Source organism: Leopardus geoffroyi, chromosome D2, assembly GCF_018350155.1.
Source record: "Leopardus geoffroyi isolate Oge1 chromosome D2, O.geoffroyi_Oge1_pat1.0, whole genome shotgun sequence".
NCBI lineage: Eukaryota > Metazoa > Chordata > Mammalia > Carnivora > Felidae > Leopardus > Leopardus geoffroyi.
In genome coordinates this window covers 33,342,513-33,369,634 of record NC_059334.1, presented here as the reverse complement: position 1 = coordinate 33,369,634, position 27,122 = coordinate 33,342,513, and the positions used below count along the sequence as shown (strand labels likewise).

The following is a 27,122-nucleotide window of genomic DNA, read 5'->3' as shown; positions in this document are numbered from 1 at the left end:
GCCAGCCAGGGCCTGAGGGGAACCCGGGGGTACCCCCAAAGAACTGGGAGATATGAAGCAAGTGCATAAAATGAGATCAGGAAACTGCAAAGTTTTCAACACTGATTGTGAAGGAGGAGACAGGACGAGGCAGAGGAGAGTCATAAAAGGGCTGAAACTCCCTCTGGGTCTTAAAGGAAGGGGGAGGGTTTGCAGGCAGGACAGAGGGATGACATCCCTGGTGAAGGGCACTGGAATGAGCAAAATCAGGCCAGAGAAGGGAGCAGGCCATACTGACCTGTACCTAAAGACAGGGAGTAGTAGGGAGTGTGGTGGGCCATCAGCCTGTATAGGGCAAGTAGGGCCCAATATCAAAGGTCTTGAAAGGCAGACCGTGGAATCTGACAATAGGAAGCTATTGTAGGTTCTAGAGTAATACCCTGATGAGCTGGGAAATAGAAATAAGAAAGGTAATCAGAACAAATTTTATAAGCCTGGAAGCATTTTCCAAAGTGGGATGTTATTTGTAAGTCTATAAGCTTTATTAGCTTTCGGTCTTAGCAACAAAGGAAACTTTCCCAGCTTCTCTTCAAGAGCCCACCCAATACCTGGGACAAAGCTCCCCGCTGGGTCTGAGAAAGCCTGCCAGCTCCCATCTGGGGGCCCTTCTGTCCAGCTGGGGGGCATTTGCAAGCCCTATGATGAGGAAAGCCAGTCTGGCTTCAGGGAGATGGCAACTCAGCTGTACTTTCTTGGGAGTCCAGGCCTCGGTCTGACCAACTAAGAAGAGGGGCCCCTGGGTGGCTCAGTCTGTTAAGCATCCAACTTTGGCTCAGGTCATGATCTCACAGTCTGTGGGTTCGAGCCCCGTGTTGGGCTCTGTGCTGACGGCTCAGACCCTGGAGCCTGCTTCACATTCTGAGTCTCCCTCTCTCTCTGCCCCTCCCCCGCTTGCACCCTGTGTCTTTCTCAAAAAATAAATAAACATTTAAAAAAGAAAAAGAAATGAAGAAAAGTGCGCTCGCTGCCTCCTGGTCTTGGAGAGGGGTTAATGTTTATTGTGCCATCCAGTTCTTGCCTCTAAGTACCAATAAGCCTCTGTCTTGGAGCTGGGCATGGTTGTTTTCTTTGTTCTTCCTTTGTGGCAAGGGATACACAGCTGTGAGCATTGGCGCTGCTCTTAATTCCCTGGAAAGTGAACCCAGACACCATCCAAAGGCTGAGCACCGTACACTCCCAGCTCCCACCCTGAGGGGCCGAGAGTGAACGAGGTCAGCCACGGTCAGAAGACGGTCATTCAAGGGCTGCGGCCTGTGTTTACGAGTCTGTGAAACATTACTAACCCCCGTCCCACCCAGCTTTCACAGGGTGGCTATCAGGAGGATGAGCTAAGAAATTGAGGGTGAGGGTTCTCCTAAAACTGCTCTGGGCAACTTATTTGTTACCAGCGTTTTCAGATCCAGTTCTAACCCAAGTTCATTCAATTTGGGGAACAAGTCACCCAGCTCTACCAAAGAGATGTGAGTCTTCTCAACTATCCCAGAGTTTGAGACTCTTTGTCAGAATCACTGACGAGAATGCAGGTTCCTGGGGCCCTGCCCCAGGTGCACTCAGCCAGAATCTCCACCAGAGCCCGGGGATCTGGGTTTTAACCTGGGCCCCGCACACTCAAGTGGGAAAATTACTGTTTTAACATCGGGCAAACAAGGCCTGCCTGGGACCAGGAAGAGAAACAAGGGAGATAACAGCTCTCCAAAGGCCGGTGTGGGAGGTCTGCCCACACCCGCCACCCCCCCCCCGCCCCCACCAACGACGGTCAAGGGGAGGGAGAAGTGGGAAGGGCCTTGGCCTTCATCTGGCCCAATCCCTATTTCACTGATAAGGAAATTGGGGCCCAGAGAGGGCAATGAGTCCCAGTCACCCAAGGAATTCCCTTAGATAGGCCTGCAGTCCCCTTGCTCAGAAGGCCTCACCACCCCTCCTTTTCTGCTTCCATGTTCATGTGTGTCTGTGTGCCTTGTCCATTCTGCACCTGCCAGGGCCACACCTCCTCCCAGGAGCAAGCCATACTCCTAGGTGCCCTAGGTTCTTGGCCTAGTAAGAGGCTAGAACTAACTCCATTTCTTGGTGCTCCTGCTCCCTAGCCTCTTACATTCAGAGATCAATTTTGTGATTTTCGTGACTGCATTAACAAATGGAACTGTGACTTTTTCATAGGAGGAAAAAGAAGTCTCTGGAAGTCCTTCGAGTTTCTGTAAGTGCCTTGGGCCTCTACACCCTGTACCTGGGCCTTCTAACCCAGAGCAACCAGGTGAGCTCTCCCAACTGAGCTCAGTGGGAGGTCTGACTCAACGCCTCACCTTCCAGGGCTTTCCAGCGCTTTTCCCTGGTAGCATCAGCCAGCCATGGGAGCCAGGGTTCTTGGCACAGATGGCACACAATCCACATACCTCCATTACCAGGCTGGCAGGCAGCCCCGGAAAAGGACACAGCAACACACGGGTGGACCCGAGTCTGATGGAACTTGCCTTTTACCGGCAACCATCCCCCTTTTTTATTTCACAGCACTGACAAGACTCAAGTGTTTTAACAAACCTTTTTTTTATTAGAAAAGTAAAAAATATTGCATAGGTCTTAATACTTGAACATCAAGTGTATTTATGAACAGCGAGTATCTTCATGTAAACAGTTCTAGATGGAAGACCCAGATGGCACTCTTCTGGGAGAGGGGTTCCAGCCCCCCACCGCACCCCAATCAGCCCCATCCCCTCACAGCTCAACTCCCCAGTACACATTGGGGGAGGGGAGGGAGGGGCAAATGCAGCTCCCAGGTGTATTTTTTCTTCAAGTGTCAAAGATCCCCAAGTGATCCCAACACCCACCCCTTCCTACTCTTACATTCATGCGTCTGTAAGATAGCTGCCTAGAACAGGTCAGTAGTGAAGCTCTGATCAAAACAAAAACAAAAACAAAAGGTACAAAAACAAAGAACACATTTGGCCCCTTCAGACCATGAGATACACAAAACCGCCTTGACCTCCCCCCTCCCACCAGGGCTGCTACCAGGAGCACACAACCCCTTGCAAAGGCCAGTGCAGCCCAGCTGCTCACCTGGCTGTCACACCACTGTTGTCTTAACTGTCAGTAACGATAAAAATAATAAGGTACATGCTACATACACATCCAGCCAGAAGCCCAGTTGGCCCCAAGCCTTTGTTTCATGCTACAGTACTGAGGGGCATAGGCCCCCAACCGGGAGCTACCTGCACACCTCAGTGAGCTTCCTAGGAAACACAATGTTCCCCCCACCTCCACCTTCCTCCCCTCAGGTGGCTGTTGTCAGTTTGCTAACGACAGGCGTCAATCCCTCAGCTCCTGCCTGCCAACCTCCACCTCAAAATCAAAAGTTGAGTGGTCTCTGGCGTGGGGGCGCCCCCCCCCCCCAGGCTCAAGTTCAACACTCCTCAATGAGCAGCTGCTCGGAGCTATACAGCTTTTTCTTGATGACTCGGAAGCCCGTGCTCAGCGTCAGGGACTGGCTGAAACCGGGGACGAAGGGAGAGTTGGCAGAGCTGAACAGCCCCTGGATCTTAGGCCAGAGGCGTGAGTCCAGGCGCAGCACGAGGGTCAGCTGGAAAGTGGGCACCAGGCTGGGGTCGAGGGCCAGCTGGCCGACGCTGTGGCAGCTCTTGCCTTGCTCTACGCAGACGTCCAGCAGCGCCCCCCGCAGGCCACACGGCTCGCTGTAGGCCAGGCGCAGTAGTTCCTTGCCCACCTGGCTCACCAGCTGGCTGGGCATCAGCAGGCGCGCTGGGCGCCGTGAGCCCAGCCGCGCCTGGGACAGGCTCTCCTGCAGCAGCTGCATCAGGTTGGCACACAAGTGCTCATCCTCAGGGTCGCTGAGCAGCTCGAAGTCGGGCAGGGACACCCCATCCAGGTATGCCGAGTCTGGTAAGGGAGAGCACACAAGAGAGGGATATAAGAACAGCTCCAAAGGCGGGGGGGGGGGGGGGGGGTGCTCTTGCGTTAAGAAACCAACACTCCTTCCCACTCTGTGCCTCAGCTTCTGCCCCACACTTGTACCCTATACTCCAATCTCCGTCCTCCATCCCGCCACCTCTCCGCAATCAGGGTTCTGATGGGATAGGAAGACAAGGCGGCGTTGACCCCTTCCAGAGCGGTGCTTTTTCACCTCCACGCCCCGTGAGTCGCGTCCAGTCTCCGCCCACGGCTTACCTTCCTCCGGCCCAAAGCCACTGTTGCTGCTGTCCAGGGACTCGCAGTCCGAGCTCTCCAGGCTCGCGCAGCGACCAAGACCCTCTTCTCGGGCCGCCGACCCCCAGGCTGAGCGCGGCGGCTGATCTGGGGTGTGAGTTCGGGACAAGGACGACGATGAAGAGGAGGAGGACGATGAGAAGCGATCCCAAAGGCTAGGCATGATGAGGACGGACGCCAGGACGTTTGCAGTTGAGCTCTGGATGCGGGAACGCAGAAAACGCTGTAAGACAGGAGGCGCACGGACCCGGCGTCAGTCTGGGGGCTGGACCAGACTGAGAGCGCTCGGACCCGCAGGATTGAGGCCTCCCCACGCAGGAATCAGTACATACTGAAAGGACACTTACCAGCTAGCTCAGTCGGCGAGAACTGCTAGGACAAGTGCGTACTGCCGCTTGAATGGGTGCGCGAACTGGTATCAACCCCCGCGCACTGCCCAGACCTGTCCCTTCTACCCACCCGCACCTCCCCCTTGGCCTGCCGCGGTCCCTAGCACCAGCACCGGGAGGCCTATAAGGACTAGAGCGGAGAGGCCACGCCTCCTCAGCGCCTCAGCCCAATCCAGATCCGGGAGTGTGGCCCCCCTCGGCCAATGGGCTCCGGGCGCACGTTCGCAACGTTCTCTCCTGCCCGGTGACAGAGGTCTGGCCCCGCCCCCGCTGAGCCCCAGAACGCTCCCAGCCGAACCCCGCGCCGCGGCCACGCCCCCTTTCTGGAAGGGATCCGCGGCGGCTGCAGCTGCCAAGGTCCCCGAGGGCGCTCGCGGCAGGGGAGGATCAAGGAACGACTTGTTTATTATAGGGTCCTGTTGCTGGGGGAGGGGGTAGCCGTGACCGCGCGGGGGGAAAGGCAGGGGAACTTGAGGGGGCGGCGGGCCGGGAAAACGGTTGCCCCCAGCGTCTGGGAACCTGAGACTACAGGCACAAGTAAGCGCTCGGGTGGATGCCTGTGGGACGGCGGCGCGGGGAGCAGACGTTAACCCGGCCGGACCTCGCGCACATACCCCACGCTAACCCGGCCTTGCATAGGGTCGGAATATGGGGATGGGGTCCAGGCAGGGCTGGTCCCAGCACCGAGCTCTCTTGCAGCGCCACCAGTTTGTTAACTCTACAGCCCCAGGCGGTGGGTTAATGGGGGAGGTCCATGCCCCCCCCCCACATATGATCCTCGTCCGCTAGATCGTGTCCGCTCCCACCCCCAACTGCTTCCAAGGAGAGAGTTTGGCGAGGGTGGCTAGAAGAGGTTTGTTGGGCTCGGGTTCCTAGCGCCTGGTCTTGGGTCTGAGAACGGGGACTCAAATTCGATGAACACAAGGGCCCTCCGCGGGCCCTACAAACCGACAGCGGTTCGGTGGTGTCTCCCCCGCCCTCTGTACCCGAGAGTCCTCGGGCGTCTGCCGGGTCCTAGCGCCCCTCCTTCCAAGGCGCTTTGTGTAAAAGAACCAGAGAGTTGCATCAGGACCAAGGACTAGATCTCCGGAAAAGTCCGGGAGTGCAATGGCCATCCCCTGTTTCGTCATTCAGGCGGGGCCACAGGATATCTGGCTTGATGGCAGTGCTCGGGGACGAATAATGATTGCTGAGGGTGGGAGGAGGTTCGGACGGACTCGACCTTTACGTCTTTAAAGGCTTATCAATCTGGGACACCGGGATCCCGATAGAAGAGGGAACCAAATTTACAGCAGACGCTCCCACTCCGGGAGCCTAACCAGATCCGACTGGCAGGCTTCGCCTCGGGGGCGGGCTTGCGCGTGACAGATGACACTTGCTGGAGGTCGGGCCCCTGCCATCCCCACCCCCACCTAATTAAAAAAAAAAAAAAAAAAAAGGCTGACCCGTGGGCCTTTCGGGCAAACCGTGACTCGAACCAGAAAGGACCGGAATTGAGGCCCTGCACCGCCCCCCTCCCCCATTTTCCAGATGGAGGAGCCAATTATGGAGACAAATTTATGGATAAAAAATAAATTAGGAGGAGTCAGATTAGGAGATAGTGTTAAGATTGCCGCACAACAGAATAGTCTTTTGGCCGCTGAGGCGATTAAGGCCTGAACACTGGCCCTTTCTTCCTGTCCTCCGAGTTCCAGTCACTTACTGGGAGCCTTAAAGACACCAGGGTCAGGGGGGTTAGGGGAAGTGCTTGGAGGGCTGGTGGTGGTAGATGACATTCTCTTGAAATCACACTTTACTGAGGTGGGGTGACCCGTATGGATGTGGCCTTGTCGCCAGGACAGAAGGTTAGGGAATGAATCCATCAGAGTACTATTCCCTCTTCCCACCAGACAGACTGGGTTGGGGACACCTGAGACAGAAGGAGATAGTTTGGGGATGTTTTTCTTTTTCATCTCTCTCTCTCTCTCTCTCTCCCTCTCTCTGTGGCAGGAAAAAAAAAAAAGAAATATTTCAGAAAAAAATGTGGAACACTAAGAAAAATAGAGGTTTTAAAAAAAGTGGATATTCATAAGCAAAAGAATCCAGAGACCGTGTGGAGAGCTCAGTTCACCAGAAACCATTCATATTCAATATGGTATTTGTGTGGTGCATTTGAGTGTTTGTGTGTGTGTTGAATATGTGCAGTGTGTCTGCAGTGTAGGGTTTGTGCTTTGTATGTATTTTGTGTGTATGTGTGTGGAATATCTGTGGTGTGAGTGCGCTGTATGTGTAGATCTTAGTGGATGTTGGTTATGGTGTGGTGTATGTGAACTGTGTGTGTGGTATATATGAATTGTGAATGTGGTTTATATGTGGAGTATATGCAGCGTAAGTGTGGGCTGTGCAGTGTGTGTATGTGTGTGTTATTTGTGTGGCAGCGAAACATGGTCATGAAACAGTGTGCTAAGCACATTTTATCATTCACTGTCTCACTCTGTTATTGCCAAGTTTTTCCCAAATGGGAAGGCCTGTGTTAATGGGCACTGAGTAATTTTGTTTCTTTTCAAAAGAAATCCACTAATGTTGTTGCCTCATTGTGTTTTCTAAAAATATGGAAAAAAGGACCAGCAGTCTTAGCCCTGGACGTCTCTCCCAGAGCAGAAGGGGTGGGCTGCAGAATAAACAATCACCTACAAGGAGGACTGGGGGCCGGGGAGGCTCCAAGCGACTTTCCTCACTGACTCCCTTCTCCCCTGTGAAGGAGGGGTCAAAGCCCCATACCATTGTCTTCCAGGAGAACCTTTGGACCTGGAAGAGGAATTTCTTAACTGTTAGCCCCTCTGTGTAGTCAGGGTAAAGGGCGTTGATCCATGGTGTGAGGGGAAGGGAAGGGTAGGATCCCTTCCATCTGGCTGGGGCTGCAAAGACTTCCTTACCACCCCACTTACCCCTCCCACTATTGAAGCAGATGGGGGTGTGGGAAACACCTAAAATGTGTAACTCCTGGGGGAGGAGGAAGCTCAGTCTCCTCACCTCTAAGCCAGGCCTCCTTGGAGACCTCAAAGATCCCATAAACCCTGCATTTGGTGTGCTTCTCTCTCCCTACTACTCCCCTTGGGCCTAAGCTAGTTGCAGGTCAGACTTGCCTGAACATGCCCCTGCCTGAAGCTTTGGAGACCCAGCTCTGGCATCCCTGCAGCCCCAGCACGCCCACCCCCACCCTCCCATCCCTTAGGTGCCCCTCCTCATGTCATCCTTATACCTGTGTATATCTCTTGTTAATAATTGTTTCCACTTTAGTCTTCTTATTGGACTATGAGCTTCTTGAGGATGGTGTTCTACTCTCCTTAACTTCCAGTGGACAGCATATAGTAAAGGCTCAGTGAACATTCCTTGGATGAACAGATGAATGGATGGATGGATGGATGGATGGATGGATAAAGCAAGAAGGTGAATTTTCCCAGAATTGTAGACCTACATCTGGATTCCCAAGACCAAGGTGGGCCTTTGGGGTGGACCTTCAGAAGACCTGGATGCTACGTTGTTTCTATCCTTCTTCTGACAAGTGCTGCCCAAAGTCTTGGATGTATCTGAACCTTTTCCTCCTTTCTCAGCTCAGGTCTGGGAGTGGGGCTTCTAAGGCCCCAATTTAGTCTCCAATTGGAAGATAGCACACAACCCAAGGAAGCTGGGGAGAGAGGGGACATTGTGTAGAGGGCTGATGTGGGGAATCTTTTCAAGCAATTAGTACTTTACCTTCAAGTGCTTCAAAATACTTAAAAAAATCTTTTGACGTAAAATTCACATACACATTCACAATTTTTTTAATTTTTATTTTTGAGACAGACAGAGAGAGAGAGAGAGAGAGAGAGAGAGAGAGACAGAGCAAAGGGGATGAGGGGCAGAGAGAGAGGGAGATACAGAATCCAAAGCAGGCTCCAGGCTCTGAGCTGTCAGCACAGAGCCTGACAGGGGGCTCGAACTCATGAACTGCAAGATCATGACCTGGGCCAAAGTTGGAAGCTTAACTGACTGAGCCCCCCAGGTGCCCCACGATGAACAATTTTAAAGTGAACGATTCAGTGGCGTTTAATTCATTTCCAATGTTGTGCAACCACTATCTCTAATTCTAAAACATCTTTATTACCTCAAAGGAGACCCCAGATCCAAGCGCTGGGTCACTCTCGTCAAAATCCTTTTGAAGTTTATATTCCCTTGTTGGAATAGGGTTGCTCCTTTGCCCAACTCCAGAGGGCATCCTTCACTTTTGAGTCTGTGCATTTACATATGTCTTCTAGGGAATTGTGCTCTAGGGAGCACGGGTCACATAGACGTAATGTGCAACATGGACATCAAGACAACCACGGGGAGACTGGCTGAACTCTGAGCAGGAGTGGCCTAGTGTCACGTCCTGGGTCCTGAGTGACTCAGGCCTCTGGAGCTGGTAACCAGGCCCCATGTCCCAGTCACTGTGGCCAGAGCCCTGACCACACAGACACTGCCTCTTCCCGGGCCCTGCTCTATTCCCGTGGGACCTGCCACAGCCTGCAATTGAAAGTCAATGAGCACTCACTCCTGGCCTCCTGCCTCTCCCGGTTCAGGCGGTTTTTGTCCAGCTCACCGATTCCCAGGGCCTCAGTCTGGCAAGTCGCCCGAGTCGAGTTTGGGAAGTTAAACCAGATCTTGGGGTGGGAACCCTAGAAGTCAGGATGGGAACCCCTGAAGGCCAGCCAGCTTGCCTGCAAGGCTCAGCTTGGGCACCTTCGCAGTTCTTTGGAAACATCTCATTGAGGGTAGTGGAGGTGGCGGGAGGAGCCAGTGGGTCAGGGCGGTGGGGAGAAGGTGGAGGGGTGTGGTAGGAGGTGGGGACAGTGGAGCCAGCAAAAGTGTTCCCAGGACTTCTTCGGCTTTTTTACTTGAAAAACAACAAACAACCTTGTCAAAATAAGCAGCGCGGTAAGTGCACCCGGTTTATTAGGAGGGTTGTGGAAAGCTATTGACAGCCCAGGGCTTCAGGTAGGATTTTGATTGCACTGTTGGAAGAAGCACTAAAAACTCAGTGGGGAGTCTTTTTGCAAATGAAATTACTTTTTTAAATGGAAATACTAACAATACAATGTATTGTATAGGCTTAAAAAGAATATGTCTTAAAAACTACCATCTATACCCTGAGGAATGAAAACAGTGCCATTTTACAGATGAGGAAATTGAGGCCCAGAGTGAGTCCAGGAATCCTTTCAACCAATGGCTTTCAAGCCCAACTGATAATTCAACTGAGAATCATCTGGGGAGCTTGTTACCATAGATTCTCATCTCTCCACCCCCTATTTTAATTTGGTAGGTCTGTGTGGGGCCCTTTCGTACAACAGCCCCCTAGGCGATGCTGACGCGCCGCTCCATTTTAGTTGGAATGTCTGCTGACCTCTCAGAAAGAAAGGTAGGTCCTCAAAGAAATGCTGGATTGGCTCCCCAGCCTATGAAAGGGCCTGCCTGTGGGTTGGGGTGGGTTAGGGGCAGGTGGCCTGGCGTGCAGTTGTGAAGACTGGGCCCACACAGGGTCATGGTGAGCTCACAGCCAGCTAGTTCTTCTGGGCCCCTAGGTTTCACAAGTCATTTCCTTCAGGAACAGGGCAAGGGCAGGGGGAACCCCACAAAGGGCTGGCTCAATAAACCACCATGTCAAAGGATGGGGTTTTTGAGAGCTAGTGGGATAGCCTAGCGGAGGATCCTGACAGACCTCCCTTTACCCCAGCAGTGGTGAGAGGCACAGAGGCTTACCAGACTTCCACTGCTCCCCGCCTTGTTTCCCACATAGCCAGAGGGGTCAAGGGGTCCTAGGGGACGCAGCCAGACTCCAGGACACCGGCTCTTTTCTCACTAATCCACCAGGATGCCTCTCAGGAAGGAATCCCATATGTTCCAGGGTGAGCTTTCAGCCAGCTTCCTAGGATCCCTCTCCCACTCGGGCTTCTGAACCCTTATGCGGAAAGAAAACAAAGAGGAGGGAAGGCCAGAGGCAACACCTCTCTCCAGTTAGTGCCCGAGGCCTAGGCTAAATGTCCCTTGATTTCTGGCCTTGTGAGGGGACAGGAATAACCTAACCTGAGTTCAGGTTATGTAGCCACTGTGCTGTGACCTGAAGCAGCCTCTTGGAAGCATGACATGTCTTTGAATTCCAGTATTTTTTTTTTTTTTTTTTTTTACAAATAATGCAATCTTGCATTCTCTTTTTACATGTTATCTGTAATTAATCTATGTTAATTTTAGTAGCAAACTTTTATTTATTTATTTTAATTTTCTTTTAACATTTATTTATTTTTGAGAGACACAGAGCATGAGCGGGAAGGGGCAGAGAGAGAGAAGGAGACAGAATCTGAAGCAGGCTGCAGGCTCTGAGCAAGCTGTCAGCACAGACCCTGATGTGGGGCTCGAACCCACAAACTGTGAGATCATGACCTGAGCCAAAGTCGGATGCTCAACCGACTGAGCCACCCAGGAGCCCCACTTTTACTTATTTTTTAAGTAACCTCAGCATGGGGCTCGAACTCATGACCCGGAGATCAAGAGTCACATGTATGCTTTACCAACTGAGCCAGCCAGGTGCCCCTAGTAGCAAACTTTTAAATCATCAGTTAATATTACTTAATTTCTCCCTTCCCCTCCCAAAACAAACAAACAAACAAACAACCGAGTAAAACCTTTTAAAAAAAAATTTTTTTTTCTTTTTTTTTTTTTTTTTTAATTTTTTTTTTTCAACGTTTATTTATTTTTGGGACAGAGAGAGACAGAGCATGAACGGGGGAGGGGCAGAGAGAGAGGGAGACACAGAATCAGAAACAGGCTCCAGGCTCTGAGCCATTAGCCCAGAGCCCGACGCGGGGCTCGAACTCACGGACCGCGAGATCGTGACCTGGCTGAAGTCGGACGCTTAACCGACTGCGCCACCCAGGCGCCCCCCAAAAAAATTTTTTTTTTACATGTATTTATTAGTGAGAGACAGAGCTAGACAGAGCATGAGCATGGGAGGGGCAGAAAGAGAAGGAGACAGAATTTGAAGAAGGCTTCAGGCTCTGAGCTGTCAGCACAGAGCCCTATGCAGGGCTCGAACCCACCAACTGCGAGGTCATGATCAGAGCTGAAGTTGGACGCCCAACCGACTGAGCCACCCAGGCGCCGCCCCACCCTGCCCCTGCTGGTAAAACCTTTTAATAAAAAAAAGACACTGCGATTATCCTGTGGTTTCATGTAGTGTTGGGATTTTCATACCCCAGTTTTGAAAACCCAGAACTAGAGCGTCTCAAAGGCCTCTTTAACTTCCACAAGGATTGTAGTGAAGGAAAAATCACGAGTTCCCTGGAGCTGCTTTTCTAAAACTCCCAGGCCTGGCCTGTAGGGGGGTGGACCATCTGGAAGATGTCTGCCCAGGAAGGTAGAAACAGGCGGTCCAGGTCCAGCCCTTACAGTTTTCTTGCCTTTTGAGGGTTTCCAATTGCCATATATCAAAAGGGAAGGAGGGGTCAGAGTGGGTTTGTTCTTCAAGGTGGGGGGTGGGTGGGGGTGGGGGTGACAAGAAAGATCTGAGCTGCCACAATGGGGACAGCCTGAATCCAGGCTCACAGCTTGCCTGGACTGTAAAATGAGCTCACTAATTTTGCTTTTTGAGAAACAAGACACCAGGAGGGCTGTCTAGCCTCTGGGTACCCCAAGGGGTTGAGGTGAATGGGGCTGGATTCGAATGCTCAGCAGAGAGGTCCAGTTGACCCTCTCTCACTGTCAGAATCTTTCTGTCAGTGGAATGAACCTTAAAGTCTTTGAATGTGAGGCCCAGCCTTCCCACCTGCCCACTTTATGTACAAGGAACCGAGCAGGAGGGTGAGTAGGCCTAAGTGTTGCCTGAGATCTCCCACTCTCCTGGCAGTTAGACCTCATTCAGTCTTTAGGAACTTTCTTTTCTCAGGCTTGCACCACTTCCTCACCCCCCTGCCAAGCCTGTCTGTAATTTCACTCAGAAGTGTGTTTTTAGTAGCCAAAGGTTTGGGAAACACAGGTCTATGCGAAAGGCAGCTGCCCAGGGTCTACGAGGCTTTTTTCTGAAATTCCTTGGCTGGCAGGTGATTGGGAACTGCCAGTTCTACCTGGCAACTTTGCCACGTGCTCACAAAGATCTGTGACCTTTCTGGAGCTCTTTGTGCTGTTAAGAGCACGTCCATGTTCTAAAGTATTTTCATAACGCCATCAATAAAAATAACTAATATTGTATAGTGTACTGGTGCCTCACCAGTGTCCTTTTACAGGTAAGAAAACAGGTTCAGATAGGCGCAGTGACTTGCCTAAGGTCATACAGTCATTCAGGTTGGAGCCATGACTCTAGATCTAGGTTCCTTTCCTTAATGCCACCCCACCGACAGGCTTAGTTGTGAGCCAAAGGGGACCGTATGGCTGGAAATGGGGGCCACTGCGTGTTGGAGAGTGGTGGTATAGCAGAGGTAGAGTGAACACCGGGAATTGCTATGTTGTTGTTAACAAAAAAACTTTCTCTCCTGGGTTGGTCCTTGTGTTATCTAATAGGGTTCTGCCTCCCCCTGCAGAATTCAGCAGGGCCCGGCAGTGCTGACTCAATAACAAAGCAGACTGCCACCCAACGGGTTTCTCTTTGGCTAGACACCCTCAGACCCCGAAGTGACAGTCCACCACATACCCCCCCTCCAGGTATCCTTCCTGATGGCTCTGGTCGCCTCTAGGAAGGCCAATCTGGGAAGTGGTGCACCAAAAGTGGGCTCTTTCCCTCCCCACACTGTCCCTTTTGTAACCCACAAAGGACTGGCTTTGGCACAGGAATCCAGGAGCCAGTGCTGAATCTTTTTGTGCTTAAAAAACAAACGCAGAGAAACACAAAAAATTCTAGATCTTCAGATTCTGCTCTGGGAAGAGGTGCACACAAGAGCTGAACCGACTTCCCCAGATATCTATAGCAGCCGTCTGCAGTGGGGCCAGCCCGGATGGGGGAAGGGAAGAACCCCCTGCTCTCCCCTCCTCCCCCCATCCCGCCGAGGTGAGCCCTCAGGGGAGCCCGGCCGTGGAGGTGACAGATGCAGAGCAGCTGAATGGGGGGCAGGGAGGGTAGGTTTGTCTCCGCGGACCCCCTACGGGGTAAGCCGGGACGTGACTTGGAGAACGTGCTTCTGGGGGACCGGTGGGGGAGAAGAGTGGGACTGAGAGAAAGGCGGGGCCGACTCCGGCCCCGCCCCCCCCGTGAGGAAAGAGACTCCTCCTACCGTCCGGGGGAACGCTGTCCCGCCACAGATGCTGAGCTCAGCGTTTCGCTCAGGTCGCGGGGCTGCCGGGTGGGGGCAGGGCGAAGGGGCCGGCGCCTTTCTGTTGAGGGTAGAAGAGGGGGAAGTGGGGGAGGAGGGAGAGGCAGAGGAGGCCCTTACAACCCTGAGGCTGTAACTCTCCTCCGACCGGGTCCGCTAACAAAGCGTTCTCTGTTGGGGTAGGGGAGGCCTCCTGGGTGCACGCAAAACCTAGAGGGGCGGTGGGGGGAGCGTCTGTGAGTCATCACCCCAAACCCTGACTTAGCCCCAAGAACCCGCGTCAGAGAGGCCAAGCCCTGTGCCCTCTGACCCCAGGATTTGTTTGATGGAGGGAGTGCAGAGAACAGTGCCTGCCCCTGGAAGGCTGCAGGCCAGAGCCGCCCAGGCCACCTCCAGCTCGCACAGGAAGGGACTTTTATTTACGGCAACCTTGAAAAGAGCAGAGAATGATCAGCTGGGGAGGGGAAGGAAGAAAACCCTTTGTACCCACCTGGCATAAACGGTTACCCAGGCCAAACGGGTGGGTGGCTATTTTTGAGCTGACCTACATACCTATTTGCCTCTTTATCTTTTTATTATCACACATGGTTATTATGGGAGCTTTTCTTTAGCACTTGGTGCAGCTGCTGCATTTGCTGAGGGCTGCACAATGAGGCGTGTTGCCTCAATCTCCTGGAAAGTTTTAAGAGTCTCTGATCCTGGAAAGAAGGACATCAGTAGGTCTTGCAGGAGCTTCCCCAAGCTGTTTCCCCAGAGAACAGGATCTAATCCTGAAGCACCAACTCCAGAGCTGGCCAGCCCTGGAGGCAAGAAATGACATTCAGATTTGACAGCAATGTTACTGGGTTTTGCTGAGGCTGGCCTAAAGCCCCCTTAGCCTCTGGGCCTCCCATTACAGCGAAAGTTGATCTTGTGGTCCTGCGAGGGGCCCCACTCTCTGGCCGGTGAGGTTTCCCTTTACAGACAGAGCAAGTGAGGCACAGAGATGAATTGTGGACAGAAGTAGCTAGGATTTACTGCTCCAATTCTGGAGGCAACTCTTCTTTTTTTTTTTTTTTTTAAAGTAGAAACAGGAAGAGCCTGGCGATTTCTCTTGATATTACCTTTGTTCAACATCACTAAGGCCTCCCTCTTGAACCTTTTAATACCTCCCCATTGTCCTTAGAGCAAGTCTGTCTCCTTCCCTTGGCCTAGCGAGCCTTTAGGGCAGCCCCTTGCTATCTCTAGATTCATCTTCCTCCCACAGCCCAGGAGAGGAAAATCACATATGGCTCTAATTACCTCTGAAACGCTCTTAAATTTTCCATAAAGTACAGTATGCAGGGCTTTGTGTATACAACTTTGCACAGTAATATGTATGTAGATGTGCAAAATATATACAGCCATGTACCGTAGATCATAAAGGAGGACATCAAAGTATAAGCATATAATTTACAGTATTTTTAATCACACTAAAGAGAAACAGGTACATAGACCTGGACGTGAGACTGGCAGAGGTAACAGCAGATTTCTGTCTTGTCCTATCTGGTGACCTCTCAAGTAGAGTATGAAATCCTTGGCCTGGAAGGAGAATGAGGATATACTCGCACTCCTTAAACTATTCTTTTTTGCTTGGGTTTTTCTTTCAATGCCGGTATAATTCACTTCACCCAGGTTCCCTGTGCCATGTGGGGAGTCTTTCCTCTGTGCTGTCAAGTGTCTTCCCTTCCAGCTGGCTCCTGTCTTCACACTAATTACTCTTCCTGGATGCCTTTCTAGCTCCTTCTAGCTCTGACTGCAGGCTGGTCTCAAGTTCAGGGCCCTCCAGGAGCCCTCTTTGAACATAGGTGGGAATCTCCATGTTCCCCTGTTGGGGAGTAAGGACAGGGAGTCCAACCCAAACCTGCCTGACTTTGAAGCCCTGCTCAGTTCACAGGGCTGGGATGTGTTCCTCTCCTCACTTGACATCGTGTGTTGAAACGATCCCATCCTGGGTCTGAGGCCACATAACACTGTAAACTCCTTCATGTATTTTAAATCTTTAAACACCCACCAACACCGCCACCACCTACACACACACACACACACACACACACACACCCCTACACACACACACCTACCTCTGTATGTTAGATATGCTCAGCAAGTATTTGGCCCAGAATTGAGTGGAACTAGAGCCTACATGTGACTCAGGGTCAATGTGAAATCGGTGGGAAGTCTCCCCTGCCCCCTCCCAGGCAGTGGGGAACTTGCTTCCTGTGAACTCTGATAGCATTTATTACTGTCACAGAAAGTCAAAACTGAAAGGGGGATTTCCCTTCTTGTCAGATGAGAAGACCAAAGGGAAGTATCCAAAGCAACCCTGAATGGGAACCAGATCCCACAGTCCGCTGGCTTACACTGGCCCTCTCTCCCTTCACCTCATCGCCTCTTCAGGGAGGCCTTCCCTGGTGGCCCCATCCCTTCTTCTCCTCTGTTGTTTCCTTTCAAGGCACTCAGTCAGTATGGAATTATACAGGTATGTATCTGTGTGGGCCCCCAATGCCTGTCTTTCCTACTAAACTGCAAGCTTCAGGAGACCAGGGGTTGTATCTGTTTCATCCTGGAGCTCTAGTGCAGGGCAGGTCCACAGAGTTGCCAATAAATATATATGAGCAGGAAAAAATAAGTATCCATATGGCCTGAGAACCTCCTCATATGTGCCTAGGGCAGCACTGAGATTGGATCAAAAACCATAGAGTTGACAAGCCTCGAGTGCCCTGCCTTGAGGAGCTTAAGGTTAGGAAGGGAGATGAGACACCTAGTGAATAGCCTCACACAAGGAAGACGTCGAGTCAGGAATGCCCCACAGACCAGGTGTTATTGCTGTCAAGCGACCTGGGAAGGACAGACTGGAGGTTGGAGGCCTGGGGCAGGGAACCAGTTAGATAGTGATTGCAAAACCTGAAAACCACTGAAGTGTCACAGCAGGAGAATGGTTAAAGAAATACTATCTCCACGCCATAGAATATTATGTGGGTGTGAAAAAGAGGGAGGTAGACTTTGGAAAGATGTCCAAGATATATTGCTAGGTAAAAAGAACAAGTTGCAGAACAGTTTGTGTCCTCTAATCTCATTCTGAAGCAAAAACAGGACACTCCCCTGCAGACACACGTTGAACTGTGTGGAGAAAACAACTAGAAGGATGCTGGAAAAACTATTCACAGATGTTATCTCTGAGGGATGGAGGGGAGGGCGAGGTTTTACTTTTTCACTTTGCACCTTCTGCACTGTTGAATTTTGACCATGAACTCAGTACTTTCACAAGAGTTTTTTGTTTTTGTGTTTTGCTATTGCAGAATTGGGGGGGTGGGGTGGGGGTTGGGGTGGGTAAAGAGGCGGGGGTGGGGCTGGAGCAGTGGAGACTGCACAGTGAGAGGGCCCTGACAGGACCTAGAAAGGTGGAGGAAGAGTCTGAGAAGGCTATGTGGGTCCGAATGGGGAAAAGGGGGTTACTGTGGAGACACGGTACCAAAGTGGAGGTGGAATGTGAGAAGCACAGTGTAGGATGTGGGGGTCTCATTCAAGGTGACTCACCCTCACAGTGCTGGTGACCCTGGGCAGGGGACAAGGAGCCCAAGGCCAGGAAACTCTGACTTTTGGGAACAAGGGCAAGAAAACGAAGAAGGTTGACCTTTAGGACCCTACGGATTCCTTGGCCGGCTCACCATCCTTAGGGTACAAACCGTTCTGGCTGCAGCGTGGAAACAAACAGAGTGAGGAGGGGCCAAAGCCAAAGCCGGCTGGAGGAGGTCTGCCTTTCCACAGGCTGCTGTGGTGTGCCGCCTGGGTCCCCGCCCTCCTCCTGCTTGCTCTTGTGGGCCGATGTCCAGGCCCTGGGTGAAAGGCCAGGACTTCTGGCCCCTTCCGGAGATGAAGCCCCTTCCCAGGACCCGGAGCAAAGGAAGCCAGAACAATGCTGTTCATGGAGATTGGGGGGAGAGGGAGCTCGGTAGGGGCACGGAGAAGTTTCTTGGCTCAGATAAGCCAGTAAGAGCCTAGAGAAGGTCAAAGATGAAGAATGTTCTGTGATTTCTAAGACAGCAGCTCATTTATCTCATAAACACTTGCTCTAAGCCTGAGTCCAATGGTAATACTGTCTCCATTGCAAGCTGGGTAAGAGCCCTCCTCTGAGGGGCTGCATTTGAAGGCTTGTCTCTAGGTCTCTCTATAAAAGGCCCTCTGAAAGGATGGAGGGAAATGTTTGCCATGTGCCACGAGGCACCTCCATTTAGTCTATTTAGTCTGCACTACAACCTTCCAAAGGAGGTATTCTTTGATATCCTGGGAAACTGAGGCTGGGAGGATGGTGCTGTGTCCCTGACCACATGGTTAGGAAGTGTTAAAACTGGGATTTGAACCTGGGTGTGCCTGTGTCCCACTTATAATTTGGTTGCTTGGAGCTTAGAACACATTTTCCCATCAAAATAATGCTGTAAGTGGTGGTTTGGTTGCCATAATGGCCTAGCTCACCCAGGGTATAGCCGGAATTAATTCTATGTTTCAGTGTGGTTGTGGATGAATCAGGCTTCTGCGGGCTAGCCTGGAAACCCACTGGAGAGGGAAAATGCATCTGAGGGTGTGCCCAGCTGGGAACTCTTGCCCTCACTGCAGGGCCTGATTCAGGGCAGACAGGAGATATGGTGGCTCAGGGAGCACTTGTTCATGTCCAGAGCTCTTCCGGTAAGCCCTGGTGAGTTCTAGCCGAACTCATGAACTCACGGGAGCGGGGCAGAGCACTTGTCAGGTTTGGGGTTCATAAGGAAGGGAGTGCCATGAAAGAATGCTAGTTTTCAGACTCTGCACACCTGAGTCCTTTTTCTTCCTCACACTGCCTCTCCACTCCCTGCAGTCCTCTTACCCCTTCCTCCAGGATGATGGAAAACTTGAAACAAGATCTAGGGTTCATTTTCCCCATTCAGTCTGGTAGCTGCCTGGGAAGTGGGTGGGCAGGTGACAATGAGTGCACAGGGTCAGGAGCTTTGAGAGTAACTCCAGGGAGGGCATCCACTCATTCATTCATTTGCTTGCTCGCTTATTCATTCAGCAAACGTTTGCTGTGGGTATGCTGGGTACTGTGCTCTTTCCTTTTGTGGCACTTCCATTGTCCAAAACATCCTGGGCACGACTGCCTTTGGGTCTCGGACCCAGAATCTCAGCATTAGAAGGAATGATTTTTTACAGATGGAAACTGCAGTCGTCCATTAATTCAGGAAGGTCTGAGCGTCAGGCTAAATACTGAGAATAGTCAAAGCCTGAAAATAGAGGTCCAGAGAGAGAGGTGGGAAGTGATTTTCCCAATATCTCAGTCCAGGGTCCCCATGCCTGGACCAGGACGTGCCCCTTCCGGCCACACCCATAGCCTTCCTGCCTCAAGAGGTGTCCCAGCCATCTTATAGGATTCCTCTGGCTTCCCCAGTAATGGAGTCTGGAGCCTGGAGAATGGCCCCAGAGAAGTAGTGGGATTCCTTCCTCACTGAAAACACCAGTGCCTGGGCTCTCCCCTGGAGAGCTAGCTTTCCTGTTGGGGGAGTTCAGAAGTCTTAGAAGGCTTTCCTCAGTTCTTTCGTGAACCACCTGCTCTCTAAATTCCAGGTCTTCACAGGCACTATAACTTCTGTGGGAACCCCCCTTTTCCAACCTCCTTCATCTGGCTAACTCCTACTTCCTTTGGGTCTCGGCTGAAAGACCCCTTTTTCGAGGACTTTGCTGGGCCCCCAGCCTAGTTAGTTCTCCCTGCTCTGTGCGCCCCCACAGCAGCCTGGACTTCCCCCCCAGGCTAACCAGGGACCCTTAGGATTGTTCTTGCTAACTGAATGCCTGTCTTTCCACTGGACCATGGTCTCTAGGAGGAGCAGACACCATGGCTGCCTTTCCTTTGTTTGTATCTTTGTTTTTAGCAATTGTATCCTCATTGTCTCCATCCATGCCTAGTACACAGTAGGTGCTCACTGTGCAGTTGTTGAAGGACTGTGATCTGCAGCTAAAGGCAAGGCGTTCCAGTGAGTGACTTTCACTCAGGTCATTCAACGACTGTCTATCCAGGACCAGCACACACACGGGATATAAAGATGACTTGGAAAAAGAGGTTTACGATCTAGTAGAAGAATTTATCATCGAGAACCCCTTCTAAGAACTGCAAAAGTCTCCTTTTGCCAGAGAGTCTCCATCCTTTCCTAAGTTCCCCTTTCCCTCTCTGCTGGCCTGTTGGTACTTGGCTACTTGGCCTGGAGCCCAGCATGTGCCTCGGAGTTCCAGGAGGCACCCAGGCACAGCACGACCTGGGACCTGAGGCCTGGTGTGGTGCTGCACAAAGGCCCGTGGCAGCAGTTCCAGGGAGCTCATGCACAGTGCAGAAGTGAGCACTAGTGCTCCCCGGGCTCCAGGCAGAGCAGAGGTCAGGCCATGGCTCCTCTGGGTAGCTTTGTGCCACATGCATGAGCCTTGAGCTGTTTTGGAGAATTTATGAAAGAAGCACCTTATTCTCAAGTTCACCTGGAGAGAAACTTTGAAGGCAAAGGCTCACATTTGGTTCAAGGGTTTGAAGTGATGTCTCCAAATCAAATATCCCCAAAGCGTCCCTGGATCCGAAAGCCTTGAATACTGACCACAGTTGCTCCTACCAGTTCCCTGGAGCCTCAGTTTTTTCATCTGAAGGATGTTTTGTCACGTGGGACACGAGAGGCTGTTGCGTGAAGAATGAATCGGAATGTAAGTGCTGCCCCAGGAGGGAGGACACGGTGGAGATGGCCTCCCAGGGACCCTGCAGTGGCCCTCAGGCAGGTACTGGCAGCTGAAACCGAGCGTGGGTGAGAGGCAGCACTAGGACCCAGGGGCTGAGTCTGGAGCCTGCTCAGCCAGGCGAGTTCACAGCCAGAACACAATGTTCTCAGTGTACCCACAGGAAACCCTAAAGAGAAGAACTGCACATGGCCCTCTGCTGGGTGTGTTCTGGTCCCAGCCTTTGATTCTTTTTCCTAACCTCAGTCCCCACTTTCACATCCTGCAACCTGCAGAGCCGCCTGCCCCACCCTGCTGGGCTGGTCCCAGGCCCCAGGAGAGCAATCAGTGCAGGAAGCCCAGGGCCTTGCTGGCCTTCACCATTTTCAAATAAGACCCGTTTGCCTCTAACCTTAGTTTCCTGAATCAGCCCTTTGTGATGGAAACTTTTCATAGTGTGGAAGACAGACGCGGAGGACAAAGCTGAGTTTCTACCGAGGCCAGGGTCTTGGCTCAGATGCAGGGAAACAGCTGATGCCTCTGAACCACCTCCTCCCTTCCTCCCTGAAGGCCAGACCCCACCTGGGACGGGGCGAGGGCCTCCACTGCTGCTGCATTCATCAGAAGGAACTGGGAGCTGCCCAGGGAAGCAGGGCCAAGTTCGGAGCAGAACAGCCTGTGATGTGGTTCCTCGTTTTTATTTCCACGAATGCTATAATGTGTTGTCCCACCGAGCTATTTTTATTGAATGAATTTTTTTTTTTTTAAAGCAAACCTCCACAAAACCAACAGCCCTCTGTTACACCGAAGGACAAGGTGAACTTTTCACTTCCTTCCCCGCAGCCTATCAGTTCATCTGTGGTTTGGTGTCACCCACACTTCTGTGCTATATTCAATCTCAATTTTTGCCTCCTTGCTTCTGAAGCCACACAGCAACGCTCTTAAACCCATGTACCTCCTGCAGGTTGCATGAGACTTTGAGACTCTCAAAAGAGCCTCAGTGAGTTCCCACAGCTGATTGCAAAATGGAGGACTACCTGCCTTCTGGAAGGTATGGAGGCCAGATGCCAGCCTCTAGGCAGAGGTGGGCCCAAAGAGAGAGGCTGTGGGAAGCCAGCACCACCCAGCATATTCTGGCTAACTACGCTGTGGGGGGCTGCAGGCAGGGAGCAAAGTTCTGGGTGACGCACTACATATCTGCCTCATTAACGAGGGGCCTGGCCATTAAAAAATAAACCCCAGTGCTTATACTGAGCTCCGTTCATAGGACTCCTTCCACTCTGGCATTTCTGTCTTTTTCCAAGTACTGGTTCATAAGAGAGTTTTAGGGTGTCCTCACCCCAGGTCTGTAAAGAGATTCTAGTGGGTGCCACCCAGACTTGCCCAACCTCAGGGGTTATCTTGGAGGAAGGGCTTCCAGAATGCTGCTCCTCCCCAGGCAGTGTGCTCAAGGCTCACAGCCCCCAAAAGCCCTGGGTTCTAGTCTTAGTTTTTTCTTTTTCTTTTTCTAAAGATTTTTTTAAAGTAATCTCTACACACAACATGGGGGCTCAAACTCACAACCCCGAGATCAAGAGTCACACGCTCCACCTACTGAGCCAGCCAGGTGCCCCTAGTCTTAGTTTTTTCACTTTATTGTGTGACCTTGTACAAGTTGCTTTCCCACTCGAGGCTTTAATATCCTCATTTATAAAAGGAGAGGGTCTGGTTAGATGTCATGGTTACAGGTGGAATTATGTCCCTCCCCCAAATTCAGATGTTGAAGTTCTAACCCCAGTAGCTTAGAATGTGACCTTATTTGGAGGTAGATCTTTTTTTTTTTTTTAATGTTTATTCATTTTTTTGAGAGAGAGAGAGAGAGAGAGAGAGAATGCAAGCAGGGGAGAGGCAGAGAGAGAGTGGGAGGCATAGAATCTGAAGCAGGCTCCAGGCTCTGAGATGTCAGCACAGAGCCCGATGTAGGTCTCGAACCATGAGATCATGACCTGAGCCAAAGTCGGATGCTTAACCCACTGAGCTGCCCCAGGCACTCCTGGAGGTAGATCTTGACAGAGGCAATCAAGTTAAAATGAAGTCAGTAGCGTGGGCCCTAATCCAAAATGATTGGTATTCTTATAAAAAGGGGAAATTTGGACACAGGCATGCACAGAGGGACAATGAGTAAAGACACAGGGAGAAGACGGTCATCAACAATCCAAGGAGAGAGCTCTGGAACAGATCCCTTCCCTCACGGCCTCCAGAAAGAACAAACCACGGGGACATCCTGATCTTGGACGCTTAGCCTCCACAGCTCGATACAATTAAGTTTCTGTTGTTTAAGCCACTTAGTCTATGGAACTCTGTTAAGGCAGCTCCAGTAGGCTGTTAGGGGAGCCTTAGCCTGAATGAATACAGTTGCCGAGACCCTTCCTTCAGCTCTTGGGCTATGGTATTCTTTCCTGCCATCTCTCAGCCTCTCCTAGTGAGTAGATTATGTCATGTGTGAGGGTGCTTAGCATGATGCCCCACATACAGTAATCCTCACTAGATCTTAACCATGACGAACACTCTTAGTGTTCCCAGTGCCTGGACATTATTTGTACCTACCTGCCCTGCCTGAGACCCTCTGTGCCAAAATCAGAGGTATGGGTTATGTGCCCAGGACCTCGCGGTCACATCTTCATTAGCGAAGCCTTTCCCATCCCCCTCAGCAGCTTTTAAATCTAAGAGTACTAAAACCGGCAACTCCAGACCCTCTTTTTTTTTTTTATGGAAAGCTCATTTTGGCCACAGAGCCAGAAGGACTCCAGGGATTGCAGAGGCTCAGAACTGGCGATTGTCTCTCTGTGCTCGAACGAGATAATCCCTGGGGTCACGAAGAGCTACAGAATTCTGAGGCTGAGATTCGGTGTTTCTGCTGCCTAATGAGGCAAGCACCCTGGAGAAGGTTTGACTGCAGGTGGGCCTGGGCTCCTAGCCAGCAAGGTTCCGCCTCCTCCCCGATCCTCCCCTTGCCTCTTGCTTCTTTTCTAGCTCTTGGAACGAATACTGTATATTGAGAGATGGCATGGGGATGATGTCCTGCTTTCCTCCTGGCTCCCAAGTCCATAGGTCTCTGGAGGCCTTATGGCCTGGTGCTCCAGCTGCAAACACAGGCTGGCTGAGAGAGTCTGATTCTCCTTCTCATTATCGGGAGTGCGTTCAAAATGCACTCTAGGCTCGAATGTTGAGCCTTGAGTTTTCTCTGGGCAGACACTGGGTCCAGGATAGCAAAGTCCTAGGTTGTCTTCCAGGCAGTATGTGTTTGAGAGCCACGTTGCCCCGACTTCATAGAATATTCCAGATTCACTATATTTTGGAGACTCTGCAGAAGGTTAAGTGGGTAGAATCTGACTTCAGCAGCCCCCAGACGTGACCTTTGGGTTTGCTAAACAAATGAAACGCCTGTGTTTGTGTGGTTTATCTTCAAATATATGCCTGGAGATTTCTGAGAATAAGGAGTGAGGGAAAGAGGGCATTCAAGCCTACTTGAGGCTTTCAGGGTCAGGGAAAGAAGGAGGAGAAACTGGGGGGAAACATCTCTCCACAATGTCCATATATTTTAAATTTGATCACTTCAGGCTGCTGCTTATTCTGGCTTTTGGCTCAGAGCCCAGAAGGGAGGCTCCTTCAATAATTCTCACTGAGCTTAGGACATCTGCCTTTCCCTAAAAGTCAGTAAATAAATACAAATGGGAAAATGCTTAGTTTCTCGTCAGAGCAAAAATACTGTTCACCACCTAGTGGCCTGCGAAAATCACATCTGAAGCATTATACCAGCCAGTCTAATCCTCCCAGGCCCCAGGAGCCTGCTTTCTAAGTTATTTACTGTGAAAGCCAGGATTCTCGGCTTCTTTTTTAAGTGCACCCTGGCCCTGGCCGTGTCAGAGAAATGCTCTTTTGATGGAAAAGGAGGCTGCAAACAATCTGGTCCTTGCTTCCTTCTCTTGAGAGACCTCACCACTCCCGTGTTTACACCCTTTGCTCCGGCCACACCAAATGACCCCACAAACGCAGCGAGTGACTTCACGCTGCTCTGTCTTTGCACATGCTGTTCCCCGACTTGGAATGCTTTATTTGGCGTCTTCCCCTCTTTGCTCAGCCAGCTCCAACTCACCAGTCATGCTCAGGTACAGACTCACCTTCTCCAGGAAAATTCCCTTATTGTTCCCTCTTCATTGCCCTCTCCAAGCCCTCTCGGCTTGCACAGCACCCCAAATAGACCCGAGTCATGGAGTGATGGCACTGTATGTATTCCGTATGTCTGTTTACTTGTCTGCTTTTCCCACGGGTCCCAGTGTTTTCCAAACCTGGCTACAGAAGAGTCACATGAACCCCCCAACCTTAGACCTATTGGACTGCAGGCACGAGGCCAGGGAGACCGTATGTCTGTTACACTCGATTCTGAGGCCCCAGAACCCAATTTGGGAACCAAGTTTGCCCTATCTTTGTATTTCTTTTTTCCTGCATATATTACCAAAGCTATCGAAGGCCCTCAGTAAGTGTTTGACCCTTCTATTTTCTCTCTGGTAATCTCTTTTTGTTTTCACTTCCTTTCCTTGCTAGCCCTAGACCAACAATGTGCTTACCCTCTTGCTCTTACCATGTAAAACTATAATGACCAACTCTTCATTTTTTTCCATTCCTACTCCCGGGCTGCTGGGGGCTGCCAGTACACTCGCCAAAGATTGGTGCCATTGCAAGTTCAGGGACTCTAACTGCAACTGGCCCCTGAACGTTCTTGGCAATCGTCTGATCGTGGTCAGCTCTCTCGCGTTCTTTACAGAGACTGCTGTTCCCAACCCCCCTGTTCCCACTTCTTCCTGCCCCTTACCACAGGCAGTAGACCAACTTGCCTCCTCCTTCACGGAGAAAATAGAAGCCATCTGATGGGAACTCCCTCAGCTTCCTGCCACCTCACCTACACACTTACCCACATCAGCACTATCCTTTTCGCCTGCCCTCCCTCCAAGAGTAATCCCTCCAACTGGGCTCTGGATCCCCTCCCCTCCCATGTCTTCAGGGACCTTACACCCTCAATTATCCCCTCTTTCTCTTTGACCCCTCCCACTGTAAAAGAAGAAAACCAATGTCTTGACTGTATGTACTCCTTTTTAACTGTCACCCTCCCTAGTTCTTCAGTTGTGCCTCCCCTTCCCGTCGAACTTCTTAAAAGGGTTGCCTTGATTTGGCACCATGTTCTCACCTTCCCTCAGTCTCCCACCCACAGCAGTCTGGCTCTGCCTCCACTGTACCGGTGGTCTTGAGACAAAGTCACCAATGATCTCCTTGGTAAAATCCATCCCGTATCTCACTAAAATATACACCAGATATTGCTGTTTACAGCCTCCTTTTCCAAATGTCCTCTCCCCTTGGTTTCCACGATGCCACATTCCAGGCTTTCTGGTTCTCTCTCTGGCAACTTCCACCAGGGCGTTTCTTCCTCTGCCTGTCCCTTATGTGTAAGACTTCCTCGGGGATCTCTCCTTGGTCCAATTCTCTTCTCACTCCATGGGCTCTCTCCCTGGGCAATCCCATCCACCCCGCCTTCTGGTTTCATAAATATCTTTACGTTGATGAGTTTCAAATCTAACTCCAGCCTATCTCACTCTCCCGCGCTGTCAACCCATAGGGTCACCTGCCTATGGGACATCTTGAATCTGCTCTTTCCATACCCCTATCTTAGTGAATAGTACCCCTAGTCCCTCAGTCACTGACACAAGACACTCACGTGTCCTCCCTGAGTTCTCCTCCAAGTTTGACCAGGCACCAAGTCCTGTATAGGATGCTTCTTGAGTAACTCTCGAACCAGATCCATTCTTCCGTCTCCACATCTTAAACAGGTTGCAGGCATTTCTCATCTGGATCTCCACTAGAGCTTTCTAGAAGACCTAGATCGTACTGCCAATGACTCGCCACCATTCCCTCCCACTAAAACTTCTGAAGTGAAACCAGATCTTGTCATGCAAACCTTTTAAGGATTCCCCAGTGTCCTCAGATTGAAGTTCAAATTCCTTAGCAAAACCCACCTGGTCTAAAATGCTCTGAACCAGCCGTGACAAACACCTACAGCCCCACCAAAGCATGATGCCTTTTCTGACCCTTGGGCCTCTGCAGTTTATTCCGTCTACCTACAAAATCCTTCCGGGGCGCCTGGGTGGCGCAGTCGGTTAAGCGTCCGACTTCAGCCAGGTCACGATCTCGTGGTCCGTGAGTTCGAGCCCCGCGTCGGGCTCTGGGCTGATGGCTCAGAGCCTGGAGCCTGTTTCCGATTCTGTGTCTCCCTCTCTTTCTGCGCCTCCCCCGTTCATGCTCTGTCTCTCTCTGTCCCAAAGATAAATAAACTTAAAAAAAAAAAAAAATCCTTCCTTCCCACCCCACTGACTTGTTCTTCAGGTCTCTGCTTAAAAACATCATCCTAGGAAATCTT

The 27,122-nt window shown here is 51.3% G+C and overlaps 1 protein-coding gene across 2 annotated transcripts; it reads right to left on the bottom strand.

The window, feature by feature from the left end:
• Nucleotides 1-2,561: 2,561 nt before the first annotated feature.
• DDIT4 (DNA damage inducible transcript 4) lies at nt 2,562-4,749 on the bottom strand. Of its 2 annotated transcripts, none has more exons than XM_045437703.1 (3): nt 4,602-4,749; nt 4,216-4,453; nt 2,562-3,927 (listed from the first exon to the last, which is right to left on the bottom strand). In XM_045437703.1, the coding sequence occupies exons 2-3, from the start codon at nt 4,415-4,417 to the stop codon at nt 3,434-3,436; spliced, it is 696 nt and encodes a 231-aa protein (XP_045293659.1). In that variant the 5' UTR covers nt 4,418-4,453; nt 4,602-4,749; the 3' UTR covers nt 2,562-3,433. The 2 variants fall into 2 exon arrangements, with proteins under 2 accessions (XP_045293659.1, XP_045293658.1); XM_045437702.1 differs by having other exon boundaries at nt 4,216-4,477; nt 4,602-4,748.
• Between the last annotated feature and the right edge of the window lie 22,373 nt (nt 4,750-27,122).